This window comes from Rousettus aegyptiacus, unplaced genomic scaffold, assembly GCF_014176215.1.
Source record: "Rousettus aegyptiacus isolate mRouAeg1 unplaced genomic scaffold, mRouAeg1.p scaffold_m13_p_13, whole genome shotgun sequence".
Taxonomy (NCBI): Eukaryota; Metazoa; Chordata; class Mammalia; order Chiroptera; family Pteropodidae; genus Rousettus; species Rousettus aegyptiacus.
The window spans coordinates 17,174,014-17,199,123 of record NW_023416288.1 but is presented as its reverse complement, the minus strand read 5'-3'; the positions used below and the strand labels follow the sequence as shown (position 1 = coordinate 17,199,123).

General features: G+C 37.2%; 1 protein-coding gene across 5 annotated transcripts in view; it reads left to right on the top strand.

Moving 5' to 3' along the window:
- The window catches only part of CDK6 (cyclin dependent kinase 6), a 210,151-nt gene that overhangs the window by 95,376 nt on the left and 89,665 nt on the right, over positions 1 to 25,110 (top strand). For all 5 annotated transcript variants that reach the window (XM_016161287.2, XM_036230346.1, XM_016161288.2 and 2 more), the window contains one exon: positions 9,894 to 10,061. In XM_016161287.2, coding sequence (XP_016016773.1) covers positions 9,894 to 10,061 — 168 coding nt within the window. The remainder of the gene's footprint in view (positions 1 to 9,893; positions 10,062 to 25,110) is intronic.

The window sequence follows — 25,110 nt, the reverse complement described above, 5'->3', positions numbered from 1 at the left end:
ATTTGGCAAATAGTAGAGATGAAATGGAACTTAGTCCATAGCACTGGATTAGGAGACCACACTGAGAAACACTGATGCAATGATATGAAATTAAAATATTAGATTTAGCCAGTGGTCCAATTCTGCAGCGATCTGATCCACAGAATTCTTCTCTTAGGGAGGAGCGAGGCTTACTTGACTTGCTTACAGTCATAACACTAACTATGGAACAACATACTAAAATCCACGTCTCTTGATGTACGTGTTGCTGAAAGAATTCTGAATAGAGGTGGTAAAATAGAAAGGAAACCTCCGTCATTGTTTGTATTTCATTCTTCAGTGTTCATTATAGGCACAAGGGTATTATATTTCTGAAATAATAAACCAAAAGTCTTAACGCACATGTGATGTTTTAGTGCCTAATAGGTAGGAGTACTGATTTATATGCCATGCCTCTTTGGTCCTGATCCCCTAATCCATACCTCCTTTTTCTGGTTCCCTTCGAGTTTTATCTTCTGCTAAAGTATTCCTCTGGAGGAGTCGGTGAGTTTGTTTGTTTGTTTGTTTGAGCTAATGCGTTTTACAGATTAGTGGGGAAACGGTACAGTACATGTAAGGAAGGATAAGGACCAGACCCACTATAACAGGGGTCTCAGAGGTATAGGAATTATATGGGGAAAAAAATGACAACACTTTACTGAGGGACCCGGAAGAAGATTTGAATAAATAACCACACCATGTTGTGAAAAGGAAAGACTCAGTGTTGTAAAAGTATCAGTTCTTCCCAAATTAATCTATAATTTCATAAAAATCAGTGAAAATACTAAAGAGATTTTGGGGAAGATGTGGGAAGTCCAGTGATTTTAAAATCAGTGCAGAATAATAACATGTAAGAATATCAAGTAATGTTTAATAAAGAATAGAAAGAGGAAACTTGCCCTATCAGATATTAAAATATATTTTAAGTATTCGATTATTAAAGAAGAATGGTACTCTAAACAGCTAAACAAGGTGAAGTCCAGAAACAAATTCAAGTAATTTAGAACATGATAAAAGTGGCATTTAAATCGTAGGTAATTTAGCAAATGCTTAAAACTTTTGGCTAAAGATGGTATATAAATAATAATAGAATAGCACACACTACTTAAAAATTGAGCAATAGATCTGTGTTTATGAATATGCAAATGAGGTCAGTGTACATTATAATGTAAAATAGGGAATCACAAAGTCATATACACTAACATTCCCTTTATAAAACAGAATAACTATCTGTATGACTGTATATGTAGAGAAAAATTATGAAAGGATATACCAATATGTTACTTATGGTTATCTCTGGATGGAAGAATTGTGGATGGGATTTATTTCCTTACTTTTCCCTCTGTCTTGATTTTTTTTATTTAACAGCAAATATGTGTTATATTTCTAATCAAAAACATAGATATTGTCATTTTGGAGAGCAGTGAAGAGGAGAGAGGTATCCATCGTGAAAGGCCATGGCAAGGTTAGATCAAGAATGGAGTGTCCCGCTGGTTGAGGCAAGCAAGTGGCCTTGCAGGAGCTGCCGCATCTCCATCCACTGCAGTGATGTGATGTGGGTTAAGAATGAGACAGTGTGAACTGCTGTGTAAAAGACCATTAGCTAACAAAGGAAGGGGGTTGTTTGGATTGTTTACTGGTCAAGGGACAGTAAAGAGGGACGAAGTCCCAGGTATGGTGGAGAAGAATGGTTAGGCAAGGTACTCGAAGAAACTGGAGTGAATGTGATCCAGAGCATGAAGGAAGAAGAATATTGCATAGAAGGAAAGAAACCTTTCTCACCAAGAGATAAGAGAGAGGGGTAGATGCCAGTGCTTATAAGTTTAATAGGTGGAGCACAGGGAGTTGAAAACTTTCCCTCGATGGTCTGTGTTTCTCTTTGAAGTAGAGTGCACCCTCGTATGCTAAGAGAAGGTAGATGATAGAAGGTAGGGGACAGCAATAAAATTTTAGACTGTTCTACAAAGACAGCAAGAGGATTGGCAAGGGACCGGTAGCTCACTAACGTAGCCAGGGCTGGTGACTGATTTCATACTGACAACGTGATCGTTTTTCCCCCATATCCGCTCTCTTCAACATAGATATAACAGCCGAGAAAGAGTGCAGTGGGGCTAATTGAGGGTTAAGCTTTGCATAAAGGATAAGGTAGAATGACCATGGAACAAGACAGGTGAAGGAATTGGCAGAGCTACCAAGTGTTGCATAAATAAGTTGCTTTTCACATTTAATTAATTATGCTGTCTAATAAGCTTATGTAAATTTAAGTGGCATTTTGATAGCCAAATAAATGTAATTAAAGTAACTTAATTTTTTTTACTTAAAAAAAAGATCGGAGATGAGTAATAACACAGTCCTGATTTTAGCCATAGGAGTAGATGACAAAAATGGAACGTGGTTAAAGAAGTCAAAGTTCTCTGAAGCCAGGGTGTTGGCTAGGGCATCCTAGGGGTGTCGAAGTCAATCAGGAAGATGGCGAGGGTGGGCCAGAGATGACGAGCCATGTCTTCACCCTTTTTGGCACTAGAGACTGGTGCTCCTGAAAAATCTAATGCCTGATAATCTAAAGTAGAGCTAAGGTAGTGATGCCAGCACTGGGCAGTGGCTGCAAATACATAAGAAGCTCTGCTCGCTCACCCGCCACTCACCTTTTGCTGTGCGGCTTGATTTCTAACCAGCCACTGACCAGTACCAGTCTGCGGCCCGGGGGTTGGGGATGTGATATGGAGGATTAACTGCAAATGATAACAATGAAGAAGGGGATATTGTGAGCATTAATGGAAGGAGGCAGAAGTCTCAGAGAGAAGGATGAACCACCTGGAAGGAATAATTGGCAACAAGAAAGGAATGTCGGTACAGTCTTCATGGGGGGAGGAGAGACGAGGACTGTGAATGAAAGATAGTGGCCTTAACAGGTTTTAGTTTTAATTATGTTATATTTTTTTTTAGAATAAATTTCAAGTTATAGAGCACTCAGTGAACAAAGTGACTTTAAATAAGGACATTATTGTTGACATAACTGCAAGGCCAGAAGTGGGCAACCTGACCGATTCAGCTATTCAGCAATGAAATCAAGGACCCAGACTCTTTTTCTCATTACACTCTGGCATTCTATGGGTGCATGTGCTGTCTCCCTTTATGCTTCAAGATGGTTGCTACAGCTGTAAGTTCATGCCCTCAAGCAGTAGCATTTAGTGTAAGATTTGTGGAGGTAAGGAGGAGGCACACCAGAGAGTTTTATACTGTGCCCTCTTAGAAAGGAAAAATTACTTCCCAGAACTCTATAGCAGACTTGCCCCTACCTCTCATTTACCAGGACTGGATCTCATGTCCATCCCTAGATCAGTTCCTAGCAAATGGGAATCTGATTGCTTTGGACCAATTCTTCATGGCTGGCAACTAACAATGTCTACTATGTAGGCAATGATAAAATGCTCCACTGTGGAAAACCACGACTCTAATACATCACCTCGTTTGGAGAGAAGGGAAATATGGATTGAGGGGGACATTCTCAAAGAGAGAATTGAGAGGGAGAATGGGAGAATGATAAGATATTTTGTCCAAATGCAGCCATTATAAAGCATAGTGTTTTAAAAGTTCACAAAACAGTGTTTATAGAACAAAAACTATTTGGGTCATTAGCCAAGAACATGGGCAACTTATAGTTTGTATTTTCTCATTTATACATTGTTGATTTTTATATCCTGCTCTGAAGAAGCTATAATTAACATTGCATATTCGTAGTTTCAGTTCCCAATGTCTTTCCTCTGTGGGTTAATAATAGCCATCATGATGAGGTAATGATTTCTGCTTTCAGACTGTCCATTTAGTTACTACATTGTTCCTCAGACACCAGCAGCATTTCTAGGCTTGGTGAAAATCAGTTGTTATTTCTAGTTAGATAAGACCGATTCCTTACTTAGCATTATCATCACTTTCAGGAATAAGTTCTTTTCATTCTCTCTTCAGAATACATATTTTATTAATAAAATTTTTATACAAAGCCACTTTTATCATGCTTTTATCTAGTTACCAAGAAGCAGTAAAAGTAGAAAGTCAGCCCTTGGAATTAGGGACCTGCCTCCTCCTCTCCTCCCCATGCACCCCCACAATGCACAGTGCTGAAGTCACTGGCAATAGGGCACAGCTTGACTGCTCACAGGTGTCTCTTGTAGCTTGTCTCCAGGTCCTCTCATTTATTGCTTACTTTGAATTCACCAAACATTCCAACTTTCCAAATGATCTGAAGTTTTAAGGAACCTGATTTAATCCTCCTTTTGCCTTGTCAGAATTTGTTTTGCCCTTTGTGATTTTGGATGAAGCATTCTTTGGGTACTCTTGAGGGGCGAAGTGAAAAAAGAAGTAGGGAAACCTGTTTATAAAGCAATTTTTGCAGCCCAGTGTTATCACTGGTGAATTGATCGGTGAACGTATGAAGGAGTCCTGTCAAGTTTTGAACTAGAGTAAAAGGTGTGTACCATACAGTCAGCTTGATGTGATGACTTAAGGCAGATTCTCCCTAAATGCACATGTGGAAGGAGTGAGCATAAGAACTTGCCTGGCTGAATGTCCAAGACCTAAACATGGCTTTGTTAGTCACTGTTTCATTGCTTACATAGTAATATTGTACAACATTTTCTGGGAGAACCATAATTTTAAAAGATATTGGGAGTAGATTCAGAAATTCCATTTCTGGGTGTATATATATATATCCAAAAGAACTGAAAGTAGGGTTTCTAAGAGATATTTGTACACCCGTGTTCATCGCAGCATTATTCACGTTAGCCAAAAGGTGAGAACAACCCCAAGTGTCCATCAACAGATGAATGGATAAGCAAACTGTGGGGTGTATGTGTGTGTGCGTGTTTGTATGTGTGTATAAACATATATGTATATATATTCACACATACAATGAAATATTATTCAGACTTAAAAAGGAAGAAAATTCTGACATAGCTATAATATGGATAAAAATTGAGGACATGCTAGGTGAAATAAGCCAGTCGCAAAAACACAAATGGCATATGATTCCATTTATATGAAGTATCTAGAGTAGTCAAATTCATAGAGACTGAAAGCAGAAGGGGAGCTGCCAGGATCCAAGCAGGGAGGGAGGAATGAGGAGATGTTTTATGGGTATGGAATTTCATTTCTTCAAGATGAAAAAGTTCTGGAGATTGGTTGTATAACAGTGTGAATATACCTAATACTTCAAAATGGTTAAGATGGTAACTTTTATGTTATATGTATTATACTGCAACTAAAAATTATATATATATATAAGTTATCATCAAAAATATAAAAAATGAAAATGATTCTGGGACTAGCCCTCATTATTGTCAATAGTCCTTTACTTTCTGTATGAGTTTGTCTTACTCTTTGTGTATAGGCTCATGTGATCCTTTACTTCTAATCTTGTAATCATAACCCCTACCAGAAGTCAACATGTTATGAGGAGGAAAAAATGATCCTTATCTAGTAGTTGTATATGTTTTATTTTAAATTTTTGAATAGATAAACTATTGATGCATTTTGTTGCTAATTACTTCAATTAGTTAGATGTATCCAAAAATCTGTAGTTGTCTGCCGAAAGCTGTCTTTTCTGTAATTTATTATATAGAATAAATTGGTTGTTTTTAGTATCTTTTGGAACTATTTATATTTTTCTGTACTTGGAAAAAAAAGACCCAATAATAAAAAATTTTCCCATTGAAAAAGCTTGAGGTAGGTTTTCAGTTTGCTTATTTGTTTTGTTTTTAAAGAAATAAGAGGAATTAGAGTTCTAGAACACCTAAAAGAAACGATTACAAAGCTTTAAAGATTTCTGGTATTCATACTGAAGTCCAGAGCCTTTGTAGAGGAGTCGCCAAGGATAGATTCCCAGCCTAAAGTCACTGGAAGCCAGACTTCATTCCATGACAGTGTCCTGTTGAAACATGCTTCAATGTCACATTTCAGAAAGATACAGAGTGATGGACCCAAGGGACTGTTTATCATAAATATGGCTAAATGTTTAAACTTCTTATACCAGGACTGTGCATTGTAATATGAAAAGGTTTTAAACCTATATTTAACTTAAAGAGTCTTAACTGGCAATGTCCACAGTTCATTGCATTGTCACTAGAATTACTGTAAAATATTTGAGTCTTGTATAAGATAGATTAATTTAGATTAAAATCTTGAGCTAATTTAAAAGTATGTCTCACGATACTATAAATTGAGATAGAACAGATCATAAACTTAAATAGAAAAATCCTTTGAAATGTCTTTAATGAGAGCACTTCTTGTGCTTCTCAAGGAAAGGTGTTTTTTCTTAGCTTATATAATGTTATAACTTATCCATTAATATCATTCTCAAGAATTAGGACTAGGTCTTAATTGTGACCAGAGTTCCTGAAATAGTTGATTATATTTCTCCTTTGAGATTAAATGTTCCAATGAATGATGGATAAAGATTGAGAGGGATCCCCAGATCATACTTACTATAGGTCCATTATGTTTATCAACCTACCTCACAATTGATTTACTGAAGGCAGTGAGAATTTTGGCAAAAGTTTTAAAAAATCATTCAAATCTCACTAGTTCAAAACTCTAATATTTGTAACTAGATATTATAGATTTAAAAGAAAACTCAGTTTGCTAACCAAAAAGAAAGTAGCTTAATAAGATCTGAAGAATGGTTATTCTTATGTAGAACTAACTTTTCCTATGTCAGTAGGCATCGTGTATATGGAATCAACGTTAATGCAATTATGCGGAGCTGCACTGCTTAACCCGTGCTTAGATAAGATGTTAACAAGTCATTTTCATCTACTCTCACCTTTTAAATAAAGGAGAACTAGACTCTTAGTATAAGTTCCAAAATAACGACTAAAACCAAATAACAATTATGGTATATAACAGGGAGAAAAACCAGGCAACCATTAAAAATTGTATTGTATAAAAAAAGTTTTTATAGAAGAGTGTTGAAGTGGCAAAATATTCATAATAAAGTATTAAATGTTTTCAAAAGAACCACAAAATAACACGTACAGAATAATAGCCATTTTTATTTATAAATATATTAATATAACAAGTTATGATTATATTTATAAGTTATAAACACAGATATTTATACCTATAAATGTAGCAATGCATGTACTTTTTGAAACAGATAGGAAAAACACACAAAAATTAACAGTGACCGTTTCTCTGTTTTCTGAGTAGTGGGATTTTGAGTGATTTCTTGTTCTTCCTCTAGAATTTTTAAAAATTTTATGATTTTCCATATTAAGCATGTACTGATTTTGAAATTAAGAAAAATATAGTGTATGATGTATAAATAAATGCACAAATAAAGGCAGGGAACATAATTTTCCTCTGTAGTTCAAGCTTTTTATAAATTTACATGAGCCTTATTGTTAATTAATTAGTTCAAATTTAAAAAATTTTATTCTGTTAATTGCTTAAATTGTGTGAACACTGAAACATGAACCAAGCAGATTTGTTCATTGTACTGTTTTAAATGGTTAGTACTTGGTGTATAAGAAGCTAACGATGATGAGCCAGCATGACATTACTTTAGGTTAGTCATGCTATTTAAAATTTAGTGTTTACAAGTGTGTGCATATGTTTCCAATAAAGACGTATTTGCCACAGCAGACTACTTTTCTTAACATTTTGTGATTCGTTTTTACACTCCTATTTGTTCATCGCAAGTTGTTTGACGTGTAGTTGCTCTTAAGTCTTGAAGAACTGGCCCTTGACAGCAGTCTTTTCCAGAATTTTCACCTTTGGAAATTTAGAAGGTATCCCATGCCAGTTCAGAATACAGTTGCTCCCCCTTATCCACAGAGGGCATGTTCCAAGACTCCCAGTAGATGCCAGAAACCATGATCGTACCAAACCCTATATATATATACTGTTTTTTGCCTATACATCCATATCTATGATAAAGTTTAAACTATAAATTAGACACAGTAAGAGATTAACAACAATAACAAGAATAAAGTAGAATTATTATAACGATATCCTGTAATACAAGTTTTGTGAATGTGCTTGCTCTCCTTGTCTCTGAAGACATCTGATAACTGATCTAATGACCTAGCGGGCTATTAAGTGTTTAAAAGCTGGGTCGTGTATACAGGATGGGTATACTGGACAAAAGGAATGATTCATGCCCCAGGTGGGACAGAAGGGACAGCGCCACTCAGAACAGCTTGCAATTTAAAACTTACAAATCGTTTATTTCTGGAATTGTCCATTTAATATTTGTGGACCACAGTTGACTATGGGTAACTGAAACCATGGAGACTGAAACCATGGATAAGGAGGGACTGCTGTGCCATTTTGGTAGATCTCAAGAAGGATTCCAGTACACCTCTGTCATAACACACTCACCCTTTACACTTTGTTCACTAACCTGTGACACTGGCCCCATTTTCTTACAGTTCTTTGTGACTCTGTCTTCCTCAGGAAATGAGACACTTTAATAATTATCATTTGTTAAATGGTTAGTTACCATGTGCCAGAAACTGCACTACCCCTTTGCATATGTTACTTCATTTGAATCTCATAATATTATGAAAACAAAGCACTACTTTCTCCATTATATAAATGGAAAAGCTAAGGCTTTGGTTTTAAACAAGCTGGGATGTAAAGACAGAACTGACAACTCTGAAGGAAGAACCAGTACCCTAAACCAATAACCAAATATGTGGCTGTCCACAAGAGTTAGTGATCCAGCTGCTGAACAACCATGTCCTCACTGCCTGTGCCAGCTCTGAAGTCTGTGACGCTGCCTAATAAATTTTCTAACCCTTACATGAACAAGGTGATTCTATCCTCCTTTGTACACACCATCCTCACAGTATTTTGAGGGATAAGTCAGTCTTATTAACCCCAGATTTCAGAGGATCATATCTTGGTCAAAAGTTTTAAATTCCTACTTTCAGACACTGTTTCTGAGTTTTAAATCTTATATCTAATTTTATCATTTTTAAAATTAGGAAAATATGTGATGTTGGTTTATCGTCTGCATTTCCCCTTGCTTTATGCTGGTTAATAGTGATGACAATGATAGCCACCATATACCGAATGCTTGCTGCTGTGCTTAGTGCTTTATGAAGTGATCATACCAAATATGTTTTGTTACTTTGCCATTTTACAGATGGGAAAATGGGCTCAGGGAGGTTAAATAGCTCACTTGGTTTTACATACCGATAAGTTCATCGATCTAATAAAGAAATACATTGAGGATTTGGATCCAGTTTTTCTGGACTCTTTGAATCAAGACTGTATCTCTTGCTAGTGGTATTGCTTTGGACTAATTGCATACAACTACTATGTATCAGTTCCTTGACTTTTAAAATGGGGTATAATATTATTTACCTCATTGTTGTGGTGTGAATTACTTGCATTACTAAAAGATGGTGCTTAGAACAGTGCCTGACACATTGTTTGCTTAGTATTTGGTGCTATAAAAATTATTTAAATTACCATTAATATTGTTATCCACTGGATTTTAATTATTAAAATCAAATATTAAACCATGTAGAAATATATGAAGTAACAGATATCCCCCTCTTACCAACTACTTCCTCTCCCCAGCATTAACCACTGACACCAGGTTGATATATACCCTTCAGAGTATTTCCCGTGCCATCTGAAACTATTTTTAAATTGTCCTTTCATTAATAAAACGTAGTTTGAGAGTAAATATTTTGTCATGATCTTGAGAATGGGAGAATGGAGAAGTAGAAAGGGAGAAAAATTCATTTATTCAGCAAATATTTATCAAACGCTTTCTGTGTGCCCAACACTCTACTAAGTGCTGAGGATATGACATATTGAATTTCTGTTTTGACCGTGTATCAATTTTCTTTTTTGCTTTTATTTAGGACATGATGTTTCAGCTTCTCCGAGGTCTGGACTTTCTTCATTCTCACCGAGTCGTGCATCGCGATCTAAAACCACAGAACATTCTCGTGACTAGCAATGGACAAATAAAACTGGCTGACTTCGGCCTTGCCCGCATCTACAGTTTTCAGATGGCTCTGACCTCAGTGGTGAGTGAGAGAGTGCTGTTCTTTCATTAAATTTATTTTTCCTCTTTTAAATGACAAACTGCCCCCATTCAATGCTCCTAATGTTATTACTGCCAATGTTCGGCTGGTGGACAGAATGTCTGCACTTTTTTATATAACTGTAAGTAAGAGTAAAGCATTCTGCTTACAACTACAGACACATCCGGACTGGGCTTATTGTGGACAGGACCCATTGCAGAAATAGCCTTTTGCATCTTAGCCACTGGAAGGGAATCAGTTATAAGTTTCCAAATGCTTTTTGTTATAATCACTGTTTTCAGAGCTGCGTGTGTATTGTATGGGGAAACAGCACAAGGTCGAGAAAGAGAGTACCAGGAACGTTGACCTGTCTGTAGCATCCTTGTTTGAAGAACAGCTACAGTGCCTTCAAAGGTGTGTGAAAGCACTCCTCTGAAGCTGTGGTGCCAACTGTGGAGAAAAAAATTAAATTTACAATGAACTTGAATGACCCAGGCCCAGGTAGCACCACATTGCCTTGTAAAGGCTTAATACAGGCCAGAAGAGAAAGAGTAAACCCAAGGGCTCTGTTCTGGCAGAGAATGACAGTTACGATATCCTGTTCTTTGTCTCATTCGGACATAAAACCATAATACTATAGACTTTGGTTAGCTTTCATTTATCCTTACAGTTCATTGTTTCTAAGAAGAATTTTTGTGAAATTCTGTACTCAAAAGATAAAAAGAGGAGCTCAAAGTAGGCACTAATAACCCTTTTCTTTGAAAGACCTGTTTTACATACAACAAATTTACACATACATACAAAAAGCCAAGGAATGTTCCTTCGCTGTGCTACTTATCTGGGGCAGAAGTTGATGTGGAGAATCCTTTTGATTCGATGATGACTATAGAAATGGCCCTCAAAGCATTAAATTGAGCCTTAAGAAAAAGAATCCTCTTGGATAAATATGTCATTTTTCACACACAATCCATTTTTAGCCTCGAGGTGGTTCCCAACTGGGCAGCACCGCCCTGGGTGTGGGGTGTCGTTGAGAAGAATATGGCCATGTTTTTGGTCATCATGATGACTTGGAGATGGAGGCGACTGCAAGGAGGCTAATATCCTACACAATAAAAATTATTTCCCCACATTCCAGTAATGCCTCAGCTGAGAAGTAGAAATTCAGGAGGGGAGCTGGAAATTCTCTAAGAGAGGTAACTCTGCCTCGGAAAAACATTCAGTGTACAAAAGTATTCTGCTTTCCATCCCCGAAATGTGGATACTACAGCCTGGACATGTGAGACCACTTTCTTTCCCAACATTTTATACTTTACCTAGGGCATTAGAATTTTCAAAGGGAATTCTTTGGAGTGTGTCCCTATTGTTGAAAGATAAATTGTATTTGTTTCCTCTTTGTCCAGCATACGCCATCGATTTTGAGAAGACAGGGCACAAGGTGGCATCTAAAGGATGCGCCTCAGCTTTGGGTTGGGTCAGGCGAGCCCTTGTATTCTTGTATAATGACACCAGAAAGGGCTGAGTCTGTGTGTTTCCCCAGTGGGAAGGGTGAGGTAGGCTGAGAGCTTCCTTAGGAAGTAGTTGCGCATGTTGTTTCAAGGCCCCGGGGGAAAAGCTTGAATAGGCTTTATGATCCGGACAGTCAGCAGAGGAGCAGATGGAAGGAGCTCATCTCCTTGGGTACATTGATCAAGGGAAGATAACCAACACACTTTTTTTGATCCTCTCCAAATGGGCACTAAAAACAGGAAACCCAGTTGGTTTCGATTTTTTTTTTTTTTTGCTTATTAAATTCGAGGAATGATAGCCCAGCTTGTGCGTAACATCAATTAACATTCCATTCTTGCTAAAGGTTGATATGTTCAGACAGGAAAGTGTAGACAAATTATTTCATAGAGAAAAAAGGAAAGACAATCATAAATACTTGTTTTTTCAGTATCTCCTTTATACCACATACTCTCTTTACTTATGGTGATGTAAAGTTAAAAAGCATTAGCGACTGTGAAACACGCTAGAACGAATGCAGACTTTACTTGAAAGAGTGATCATTGGAATGTAATGCCAATAATAAAGGCTTTGATTCCTATAAGGGTACTGTGTTTAAAACTTTTCCCATTTTATTTTTTTGTTTGTTCCTTTAAAGGAAAAATTTTAAAATGGAAAGATCCATTTAGTATAGTGATACATTGGTTCACGTACACATAGTGACATCTAAAGACTTGGAATCATAATTTTTCAAATGAAGCTGGTATTTATTTTTCCACTTCCTGGAAATACACATTTTTTAGTGGGTTATGTCATACAGGAACTGGGAGTCAACTTAATCTGTGGAATGTTAAAGGAATTACAAGTTAACTGATTCAAAACTGACATTTTACAGCCATGAGAAATGCTAATTTATTACTTACCTTCCAAAGCCTGGATCAAATGTCCCCTTCTGTTACTCCTTGCAGAAATTAATTCCTCCTTCCTCCCTCCATGATTTCAGAGCAACATCTTATTCATGTCTTTCATAATACTGCTTTGTATGGGGGTTTTATTTAACAGGCTATAAGTTCCTTAAAGGAGTTGGCCTTTGGATAGAAATTAATTTAGGACGATCACTGTAAGTCTGGACTGTAGTCGTAATGTAGATGTATAGGTGTGACTTAACTCGTCCCCATCTGATAAGTGCCCTTTAGACACCTCACTTTACTGGGACATCAGCAGCCACCTGATAATGACTGGTAATCATGAATATCTGTGAACAGCAATTTGGAGATAACGTAGTCCTCTCTTTTCAGTTTATGATGAAAAATTTTAATTTTTTTCTAAACTGAACCATACAGCATGTAAGGCGATACTTTTGCCATTGGATTTGGTGTTTTGGGAACTCTTTATTAATCACCTCATTTTGAAAGTGGAGAAACTGAGACTACAACAGGCAGTTTGTGATCAGGTTAAGTCTGAATTTCAATGAATGGATTTTTAAATGGCTTGGAGAACCCACCATGCTACAGCTTTCCTCGTCTTCCCACTGTAGGCTCCGGTGCTTCAGACTGTATCCAACTGTGTTCTTGGGAACTCTCTGGTTCCACAAAGGATATCCAGAGGTTCCACAAATGTTCAAAAGTTCATTTTTTAAAATGCATTTTAAGTCTTGCTGAAATTGTAATAAGAAACACTAGCTCATGCCACATTTTGACACAGTGGGTAACACTGAGGCATGAATTCATGCCTCCTGGTTAATTAACTTTTTATGTAGATTCAGAATGAAACTTCTTCTGCCACACTTGTGCAAACCTGAACGTCTTGTAAATGTATCATTCTTAGGAAAAAATCAAATGTTCTCTTGATTCAGTCCTGTGTCTGCTCTCGTAAAATCACCCCAGGGCATAATCGAGACAGCACACACATCATGCTGCACTCACTGTTCGTGAGACCACTTTGAGGGCCATCCAGAGCAATGCCAGTGTTGAAATTAATATATCTAGATGTGGCTGCCAACACCCAGGCAGTTAGAGCCACTCACTCCCCAGGAGAGTCACCACCAAGGCACCTATGGATGGAAGAGGTCTGCACCTTTAAAAAAGGTGGGTTTTTTGGTGCCCCTGTAACTTAACATCCTGGGACGAGGTCTAGGATTGGCCTGCCTTAAATCAATTTTTACTTTATAATGAACAGTATTACAGTCACTTTTCAGTGTATTTGGAGGGCCTTTCTTCATATAATCATTAGACAAAAGATAGAATTAGCATTTTTCCTCCAGATGCCTTGGCCTAACACATATGATATGGAGAACAATTCCACTTTGTACCATATTGGAAAAGTGAGAAAATTCTCTTGTCTTTTTAGTGACTTAATAAAATTACATGCTCCTTCTCCAAAGGTCTTTTTTTCCATATTATCTTTTCTATTAAAAGACACATGCGTTCTGAAAACATCTTCCACTCCGTAGAATTCACCAAGAGCCAAGTAAATAGTAAACATGGGAAGACCACTCTACAAAGTACAAAAATACACTTGGAGATTTTTCTTATATGGAACCGATAAGATTCCCAAAGTTGCCTTTTTTTAAGATCGTTCATTTATTTAATGCCACAGTATTACAAAAATTAAATCATTTACATTTCCTTCTTATACCTCTAGCAATACAGGTTTTTACCGTGACCCAAGGGTTGGTAGCATTTAAACACTGAAGGAACCTTCGCAGATTCAGAAACTTTTTTATAAGCATAAGGGAGAAAATTAAGGAAATGGAGATGTGACATTCAGTCAACAAATAATTATTAATGACTTTCCTTGTGCCAAGGCTGTCAGCAAATGTGTAGTTAGAAACAGAGATAAATGCTATAAAGGGACACAGTTCTGTGAGGCCATGTGGCTCAGGAACTCTCATTGGCTGGGCCTCAAGGAAGCCCTCCCTGCTCACCCACGCCAGGATGTGGGATGCTCAGAGAGGTCGCTCCTCTCAGAACCCACCTGGACACAGACCCCATGGATGTGTGCATCATATGATTCGTGCTTATTTTCTATGTCTATGTTTGGAATAACTCATTGTACGGCACCCAGTTGGCACCACCAAGTTGACAAAGTGAAACAGAACCAAAGATGGGAGAACAATGACATCTTTTATAGGAGAAAATAAATTGTTTATGCTTGTTTCCTCTCCGTGCATGTTGTATTTACTATGGAGACCTGGCAGGGTTTGTGCCTCGGCTCAGGCAGCCGAGCTACTCCCACAGAAGCCTGCAAAAGCTGCCAGTGCATACTGAGTAAATCAAACCGAGAGCATTACACGAGTATAATGGAAAAAACCCAAAGCCCTGGTCGCCTCAGCACCTCAGGGAAAGTGCAGGACACACCTCTGAAGCCGGAAAGGCTCCTCTGACCCCCTCCCCACTCAGCATCTCCTTGCCGTGACACAACCAGGTCTGTTTTGTGAAAACTTGCAGTTGCCAGTACATATTTCGTAGTTAACAATGGAGTGTTTGTGCCGGTTTCGTTTTCACTTTCACCAGTGAGGGAAGTGGAACACAATGGGGCAGTGCACAGAGCTGGGAACAGGACACGTTTTCTTCAGGATTCCCGGGGCTGGGTACGTGGAAAATGCCAGAGCCAACACAAACATGAAAGCCCATCCAGATCCTCCGTTACGCATTCTCAGTGGTAATAAAACACATTTTGAGGTACAGACTGATAGGTTAACTCTGCCTCTGCAGTGAAGGCAAACACTGATGATTACTGTGAGAATAGAATGTCTCCCTTACAGAAAGATAATGTATGCCATACTATACAGAAAGCTGCCCTAGATGTGTGTGCATACGTGTGGGTACTTAATTGGACCCCGTATATAGACGAAGTTAATCAAATGACTGTTTCTCTTGTTTATAAAAGATAGTCATTCATTTGACTCACCTAATTCTAGCTCCTCCTAAGTGGTCACTGTTGCAAATTGGTTCTGGACGAAAACAGTTTCACTGTAAGGCTGCTGCTGGCTGGAAGATGTTTTACTCAAAGAAAGGACAAGATGTTCTTTGCTTCTTCCACATATCTGTTTGGCCAGCATGTTCTTCCAGGGTATGATGTAGACAAGGTCTGGTTGTCACCTGTTTTTTTCTGTCTCATTATATAGACACCCTGTACAATGCCATTCAAATCTCAGGAGCATGAGGCAAAGTTTGAGTATAAAGACCAAGTATTGTCTTAAGTTTGACAACTTTAAATGCTTTAGAAAGGATTTGCAAACAAAGGTTTTCTAAGGGATCCAGAAGATAGAAAAGTGTTTCCTCTTACATTCAATATTCTTACAGGAATCCACCTTCTGTGCTTGGTCAAGGGCTTGTCTGCCTAGCTGTATTTAATGAGATAATTCCATATCTTCCAAATTTGCTTAACTCAAGTGTTGTGCTATATTTATTCAAAGTAGTATGAGAGTCCTCGAAATTGAATATAAAACAATGTTTCTCTAACTTGGATTTTTTTGTCCTCTTTAATTCTTTAGATGTGTGAGTTTCTTGGTTTTATAGCTGTCACTACATACTTCTTTGCTACTACTTTAAGCAAAGTGAGTATCTTCGTTTTGCTTGGGCTTTAATAGTCTTATAGTGTAAGTTCCTATATCAAGATATATTACTGAAGTTTGGTTACATTGGACATGTGACATTAGACCTATCCATTTTTATTCACTCAAGCCAAATCTTATACCATTTGAGTGTTTCCCACAATGACTTCCTGGCACATGGTAGGCACTTGATAAATACAAGGTGAATGAATGAAATGAATCCTCATGATTCTCCATGCCTAAAAAATGAAACTCTGTAGCTAGCATGGCAAGTCTTTTTTTTTTTTTTTTTTTTTTTTGCAGTGTAGCCCCAACCTACCCCTCTGTCTTCCTGTTACCACTCCCACCCAGAGACTACCTCACACACATAACCATATTCCTTATTTAACACTATCAAATTGCTCACTATTCTTTGAGCTTAATTAAGTGCTTTCCTAACTCCCTGCTTTCACAAATGAATCGATGTATGAATTTCCAACTCTGCATTTTTCACGTTGTCACCGCTGCCATTTCGTCAATTATAAGCGTCTTAAGTTTTTTGTTTGTTTGTTTTGTTTTGTTTTAGACACAACTTTTAGCTAATTTTCCCAGTTACCTGCATCACTCCCTGATAGTAGTAACTTGTGCTCTGAGGGAGTAACATTTATACTTCGAATGTCTGCCTAGACAGCCATCCTAGACGTCAGATAATTATCATGCTTCATCCCTCTGTACCCAAGATCACAAACCTTCCTGCACCTCCTAAACTTGTGCAGTTACATTTTCTGTATAGCATGTTTTTTATAAAAATTAAGGTCTTTGGGGATCTTTGGAGAAACCATAGTTTCACAGGAAAAAGCTGAAAATGTCTGCATTGTAATTTTTTTTAGCCATTTTATTCAGTGCACTTGAGTCCTTGAGAAGATTAGGTACCTGTCTTTGTTAAATCTTTACAGGTGTCTCCAAAAATTAAGCTCGAACTTTTATAATTGCTTTATAATTCTGGATCTTCTTTCATATTTTATTGCTAATATTCCAAATTTGTTTCTAAATGATGCTCTTTGAGTTGCTGAAGTAGTATTCTTATTGCTTCTGCGTTCTGTTTTCCTTTTCTCCAGGAATTGAAACGCAGGGTGAGTGACATCTTCACACCTAACATCTGTAAGGATACTGATGATTTTTAAATCCCTCATAAATTTGAATGTTAAACTTTACAGTTGGCTGTGGAGGAATAATCTACCTTCAAGTCTCAGGGAAACATCCAAAGAAAGAAGGAGCAAGCACAGGAGAATTTACTTTAGTGCTGCTCATATATTTATTTTGAAGGCTGGCAGAATCTAAAAGTAGAGCTGTAAATTTAACAACTCGACCATAAAACTCCAAAATAAGGGAGAAAAATCTACTACTTCTAGGTTTGAGTACTACTGTAAAGTTACAAGATTTCTGTTCTTCCACTGCCTTAAATAATTCTTCTTTTTTTTTAATTTCTAAAGATATCCTTCTCTTTCTTTCCCACTTTTATTTTGATTAATTAGTTTTTAAAGGTTATGATGCTCTGAAATGTATGGAAGTTTTCTGAATGCCTACTGGCGTGCTTCAGTTAATAGATTTCACAGTGACGTTAAATGCTATCTGCACCTTATGTAACTCTGGGTGATTTCAGTGAGGTGGGGACTGCACATGGTATCAGTTCTTGTGGGAAAATATGCTTCAGTGGCTTACTGGCACTGCTCTTGGAATGTGGCATTTAAAAGTACCTTTTTACAGTGGGAAAGAATTCTGTCAAGAATAAACAGTCTGACCTTGTTAAATGGGCCAAAGTCTGTAACCTAGTTGCAGGAAACTAGCTTTTACTAGTTTAGAAAAAGCAGATTAGAAAAAGTACAACTAGAACTTTCTAAAGAATGGGAAAAGTTACTATCAAGAATATGAAATATATTCCAAGAATAATGATCTTCACATATATTCAGGAACATTACTTGACTATAAAATCCCACTCTCTCAGAGTGGATGAAAGATCTGGAGTATAGTTAATCAGAAAAGCAGGTTTTCTTTTTCCTGGAAAGACAAGACTGGCTTATAGAAAGGAGCTGTGGGAGGGGCCACGTAGCATGGACCAGCTGTGGGAAACCAGCAGGCTTTGGGAGATATAGGAGTAAAAATTACCCATTGCCCATAGGTCTATATACTCTGAGCTCTAGAATGCAACCTTTCTCTCCATTCCTGCTTTCCCACCCACTCCAAATCGATCCACACAGCCCTGGGATCTTGCCACTCCGGACCTCTCTCCAGACCTCTTGCTTTCTGTTTGGAACAACATGCCAGTAGATTTTGCGCCTCCATGCCATATTAGACAGTCTTTTCCCTGCTTAGATCACCTTTCCCCCTTCTCAGCCTAATAAACTCCCTACCCTTTCTTCTAGACTCAGTGCACATGCCACCTCCTCCCTGAAGTTGGCCTGACTCGAGGATAAAGTTAGGCGATTCCTCTTCAGTGTACTTTTGATTTGCCTCTAATATAGTAGGTATCATATGATATACAATGAGGAGTTGAATGAAGGCAGGAAAGGGAGAGAATAGAAACTAGAAGTAATTCAGTATAGATCTAGACAAAACACATCCATGCCATAGTCTGATATGAATTTCCCTTTTTAAAAAGAAAGAAAGAAAGAGAGAGAGAGAGAGAGAGAGAGAGAGAGAGAAAGAAAGAAAGAAAGAAAGAAAGAAAGAAAGAAAGAAAGAAAGAAAGAAAGAAAGAAAGAAAGAAAGAAAGAAAGAAAGAAAGAAAGGAAAAGTAATGTTCTTTTTTGTTGAATAAGTGTCTGTGATCATAAATCTCTTTGTATTACACTGTTGTTGATAATAATGTAGATCCGTGCTCAAGACATAATAGTCACTATTGATGTAATAATTGCTATTTTTATTGCCAGTTGTACAAATGTAAGTAGTAATATCTTTTGATATAGTGAACATTTGCTTTCAAAATGAAATAGATTATATAATGTAGAGTCTGCATACGACATCTCACTAGTAATTGTGTGAATCAGAAATTTTCTAGTTGTTTACCCACTTGTGATTAAGTTAAATCTGTCATAAAATGACTTTTTTTCATTTACAAATGGAGCCTTTTTCTAAAAATGTCTTTTCGTCAGGACTTACATGACAGATGCTTTAGCTTATTGGACCTAAAAACCCAGTAACATGGTTATATTCTATCTAATTAGCCACCTGTCTTTCTGTTTCTCCTTTTTCATCCCCAGAATCCAGCTTTTGCTAAAGTTGGTGAATTATATACCTCGCATGTGGTCATTATATGACTGAACCCTAATGAGGGTTATGTAATGTCAACAGCACAAAAATTCCATAATTTACTTTTTTCATTAGACAGCAAGCACCTTGAGGGAAGAAACTAGGCATCACATGTATTATGCTCACTAAACAGTAATTGGTAATGATGATGTACTTTTAAGATGTTTATGTCCATTATAAAAGAAACATATGCTCATTATAGGCAAATCTGTGTGGTCTCAATTTCTCTCCTCCATTCTCTTGGTTCAGCTGGTCCATTCATTTTTTTTTTAATGACAAAATGGCTTTATTTTTCAGTTTTCAAAGTCAGAAAGTCAAAACGAGGTTTGAAACAAAGACATCAATAATTAAAGGTATCGAATATTTTTTTTAGCTTTTTGTTAGATTATTCTCTTCCTGGGGCTGCTCACAATCACCTTTTTTCCCTCAGCTGCTCCTAAGGAATAACAAGTTTAGAAATTAGATATTGAATATAATTCCAGTAAGAGTTTGTTGAGTTTGAGAATTTTTTTAAAAATTAAATAAAAATTTCACCATCACCGCCATGTGCTCCCCAGTCCTAGATATCATCCACTTGATTATGGCCATTTCTCTTAAAAGAACACTGTCACTTTTTTGAGGGCAGATGTTGTTAAGTTGGAAGGGTTTAAGAAGACATCAGAATTTAAAACATTATATGACTGGTGTTCTTTCTGATATCACATTTTGTGTGTGTGTGTGTGTGTGTGTGTGTGTGTGTTTCTATATCTCATCAGGTATTGGTGAATAAATAGTTCACACCCTCCCAAGAGAATACGTCCTTTCTTTTCTTTAAACAGTGACTCCATTGATCCTGTTTTAGAATTTCTTCCCTTGTGTCTCTCTTCCTTCTTGGTAACATTGTTTTTGAAGTCTTAAATGATTCAGGTGTTCCTAGAATATCTCTTTTTTTTCTTCTGTCATTTTCAAATTTAGGCAGAGATTTTTTTTTCCAAAAAATTATTGCTTTACTCAGGAGACACTAGAGCACAGCACATTGGTTAAGAGGACAGATTCTGGACCCAGACCTTTTATTTGAAGTTTATCTTGCTACTTAACAAGCTGTGTGACCTTAGACAAATTCTTTAGCTTTCTGCATTCTGGGTTTTTTATTTGTTAAAATAGAGAAAGTAACCATACCTCCCTTTTAGAATTGTTGTGGGAGTTAATACACAAAAAGAGTATGTATTCACTAAAGTCCTATAATTGAATTACATAGTAGGAATATTCATATTTGCATTTGAACATGATGACAGGTACAGAAATGTGTATAACCAATTAAATCATTTTCCTACTGCTAACCAGATACCAAAGGACCACTCATATTAGAGTTTAGGTTACTAATATCTCAGAGAGACCATTCTCTCCTATTTTATTATTATTTAAGTGTTTCTTAAAAGGAAGACTGTTTCTAGTATTCATGAAATATGAGTATCACTATTCCTTAAACAGTGCCAAAGTTTGGAAAGTTCTTTCCAAGAGTATACCTGTTACCTGGTCTTTGCATACGGGATATTGAATATGCAAATCTGCAAAGTTGCAGGATTCTCACTAAGACACTGAGAATGGGTGAGCACGTTACTGTGAATGAACCGTATGGACCGTACAAGCTGTCTGTCTTTCAGGCACCAGCTCTTAATATGAGATCTCAGAGTCCCAGGAATTCAGAGCTATCTTTTCAGTCCTTGCTCCCTGTTGACTTTCACCTGCCAGGCAAGGAGTTAGGATAAGAGAAGAGAACCTGTTTCAACCTCACAGCACAAATCTTCATAATTATACTTTTTCTTCTTTACCATCAAAAGGACAAACTCTAGAAATATTTTTATTTCAATTTAAGAAAGGACATGTTCTGTATTTAATCTCTATAGAAAGGAGGGGAGATGACTGAAAAGTAACAATTCCTAAATTATGAAAGTGAATTCCTTTCCTTACTGTAGTCAAAACGGGCCTTTTAATATTACTTCTAGACTAAACCATTTTGTACTCTGGTTATCACTTGCTCTTGGAGGTAGGTGCTCAGTAGTTAATATTCAGAAAGCTTCATTACCCAAATAGGTTAGATTCTTCTCCAGTCAATAAGTGACTCATTGTACCACGGATTAGGAATTAATGTCACAAATAACATACCCTTCTTTCCCATAGTCTGCTTAAGATGTGTCACCTAAGAACTCTTCCAGCTATTAACCTTTCAAAAAAATTAGCTGAAAGAAATTCCTGAGGCTTTCAGCCCAGCCCTTGTATAACCTGCGCTGTCTTGTTTCGTTTTACAAAGCCATGCAAGAATGCCCCCCACTTACAAAAGGAGTGGGTACCTAAACTCATAACTCAGTAGCATATTCAATTAGCCATTCAGGGAATTTGTGTGTGTGTCATTTGATACAATTGCTTACTCTCTAATTTAGTTTTTAATCACAGTTGTCTTAGTATTGCTCTTATCAACCTAGTGCCCGTTTCAGGATTTAGATTAAACCATAATACTGTCTCTGAAGAAAAAGTACTCTGGCTTTTCTTAGGTTCAAGGTAAAGGTGTGGTTTGACCACATAAGCAGTGTTGTTTTGAAATTAAGTCAAGAGTTTCTACAACATGACCTGACTAGGATCCAGCTCTCTTCAGTTATTTCCTGCTCCGAATTCCCACAGCACTTATTAAGCCACCCAATTCAGCCTTTACGTGAAGCCTTTCACTCTCTACTTAAGTTTAATGTGACTTCTTTTTTCCATTCTTCCTTTTTTTTTTTTTTTTAGTGCTACTCAGAGCTCCTTGAGATCAATGGTGATAACTTTTATTTGTTAAGCATGCCTAGCACCATTAGTATGGGTTAAAACTCTAGGAAATGGGTGATGCATGGTAAATTATTACTTATTATACTCTTTTGGTGCCTGTAGGACTTTGTAGTGGAAATAACCACTACTGTTCCAGATAGTATATTACTATTAATATGTATATGTAGAATTCTTAGCATAGAGTATACTCATGAGGTAAGGACATTTTCAGATAAACAAAAAACAAAACAATTTACCACCAGTTTTTCACTAAAGAAACTTCTAAAGGACATACTTCAAAGGGAAAGAAAATAATCCGAAAAGGAATATCTGAGATACAAGAAAGAATGGTGAGTACATAAAGTGGTACTCATTAATCACAGTAAATGTAAATGTACAAAATTCATCAGTTAAAAGATAGAGAATGTTAGATTGCATTTTAAAAATATTTATTTAATATCAGCTCTGTGCTTTTTCAAGAAACACATAAAACTTTGAGCCTCTACTGGTGGGAACATAAAATGGTGCACTACTTAGAAAAATAATCTGACATTAACTATGTAGTTTAACACACTCATACCATGAAACCCTACAATGCCTTGCCTAGTTACCTACCTTAGAGAAATTTGCACATGTGCAGCAAGAGTTCTATTCAGGAAAATGCATAACAGCATTGTTTATAATAGCAAAAAACTGAAAGAACCCAAATGTTCACAGACAGTAGAATTATTAAATCTACCCTGGTGTATTCATCCAATAGAACTATGCAGCAATGGAAATGAAAATGAATGAACTATAGCAATAATATGGATGAATCTTAGAAACAATACTAAATCAAAAAAAAATTGTAGGAAGTTATAAAGTATATGTGATATTTATAATTTCAGAAACAAGCAATATTAAATATTATTTAGGTATATTTATGCAATAAAACTAAAACTTCTTTAAAGTAAGGAAAAGAAAAACATGAGACTTAGAATAGTGGTGACCTGTGAGGGCCAAAAGAGAGGTAAGGAACCAAGGGAATGGAATTTAAAGAGTATAAAAGAACAGAGGAGAGACGAGGGCTCTGAACACCCGAATGGTTATAACATCGTTAAAGCCTTGCACTTACCTCCTTGGGCTCTTATTTAGATGCATGCTGCCATTTAACATGATTTCTTAAGTTTTGCTATATGGTTTCTGCTGGCCAGGCACTGAATCGAGAGTGTAGAAGTTGATGAAACAGATAAAATCTCCCCTCGCTCTTGTTGGGAAGATATATGATAAATAAATAATTTAATGTGTTATATAATTTCAAGTATGAAGCACCACGAGGGAGTAAGAAGCGATAGAAAGAGAATCTATTTTAAGGAGGTAGGCTGGTCAGGGCTGAGATCAGGGAGGCAGTCTGGGTTCCCGCTCTGAGAGCCCTGGTCGAAGTGTCGAATTCATTTTTAAGTATGATAGCCATCTAAGGGCTTTGAATAAGGGGCCTGCTCCATATTAGAAGCAGAAGCTAGGAAAGGAATTAGGGTGATAAACAGGCAGTGGAACAGCAGGAAAAGAGACAATTGATAATAGGACACAAGCAAGAAAAAATTTAAATGATTAAAGTAATGCTTTTTTAGAGCTTAAAGGGAGAAACTTAAGTAATCTGGGAAATTTTGTTATAACTAAGTCTTCATTCATCTTCCCAGATAAATGAGATAGGAAAATACTAGTTCTGTGCACACACACACACACACCCAGACAAACATACAAGACAAGTTCTTTACATGACACATTCATGTCATAAAAATATGACATTTTTATCGAGAGAATTGAGAATATTTATTTTGTGTTTTAATTGCAGTGATTGATGAGGTCTTCTGAAATGTGTTTTGTGCATCCTGAGATTTGCAATATGTGTGTGAAATAAATAGTAGTATCATTATTATGCAGTATAAAAAGAATTTTTTAAAGAATCTGTCACTACTGATTTCTTAATTAAGTTCAGCTGAGATTATTTATGAGCAGAAGTGGATTTACTCTGCTTAATGGGTTCAAGCTTCAGAGCCCCTCACTTGCAGCCCACACACACACCAAGGCCATGGGAAAGGCCCCAGAAATGTGTTCATGTGCTCTTTTTTATTAAATTGCAGAACTAAGCTGTTTTAATTGCAATTGATTAACAGTCTGCACCTCCACCAGATCACACTTTCCCTAATGTCAGGCGGCACTGGAGTGGCCTTTGCTCTGGGTGCTGTTAACACTTCGATTTTGTGCAGGCAGCCTTCAGGTCCCATCATGTTACTATGGTAGATATTCTAAAGCCCTCATCTTGCTTAGCATCTTCTGATACACGTCTACTTCTCTCTTCTTTATTTCTTGTAAATCTTCACCTTGGCTTCTGTGACACCAGTTTCCTACTTTTCGTCCTCCCTATCTCACTCCTCTTTGGTGACTTCCCTCTTCTGTCTTCCCCCTAGAATCTGTCCTACATGTTTCCTCCCCCTCAGCAATCTCCTCAGCTTCCTGGAGATCATCTTGGAGGAAGAGAGGGCATCTTCTGTTCAATTCAATCTACTCCCTTGAGCCCCAGATTCACATATCCAACTGGACAGCTTCTCAAGCAGCAAGCCTGCCCATCATACCTGTTCAGGTCGATGGCCTCACCATCCACCCTGTCACCCAGAACAGAAGCCTTGGGACTTGTCCCAGATTTCTTGTCTCTCCCCTTCTGTCTTATTTAAAATTGTCCCTCCTACATCTTCTCTCCTTACTGCTGTAGACTGTAGGTCCTTCTACCAGTGTACCTGGATTGCATTCCCCACCTCAAAGATCATCATCTTCATCCTCCATGGTTACCAGAATTTTCATTCTAAAATGCAAATCTGACATATGACCCCTGCATAAAACTCTTTAGTGCCTCCTCTTCCCCCCAGGATAAAGGCTAGGCTCCATTATCTGGCATTTGAAGTC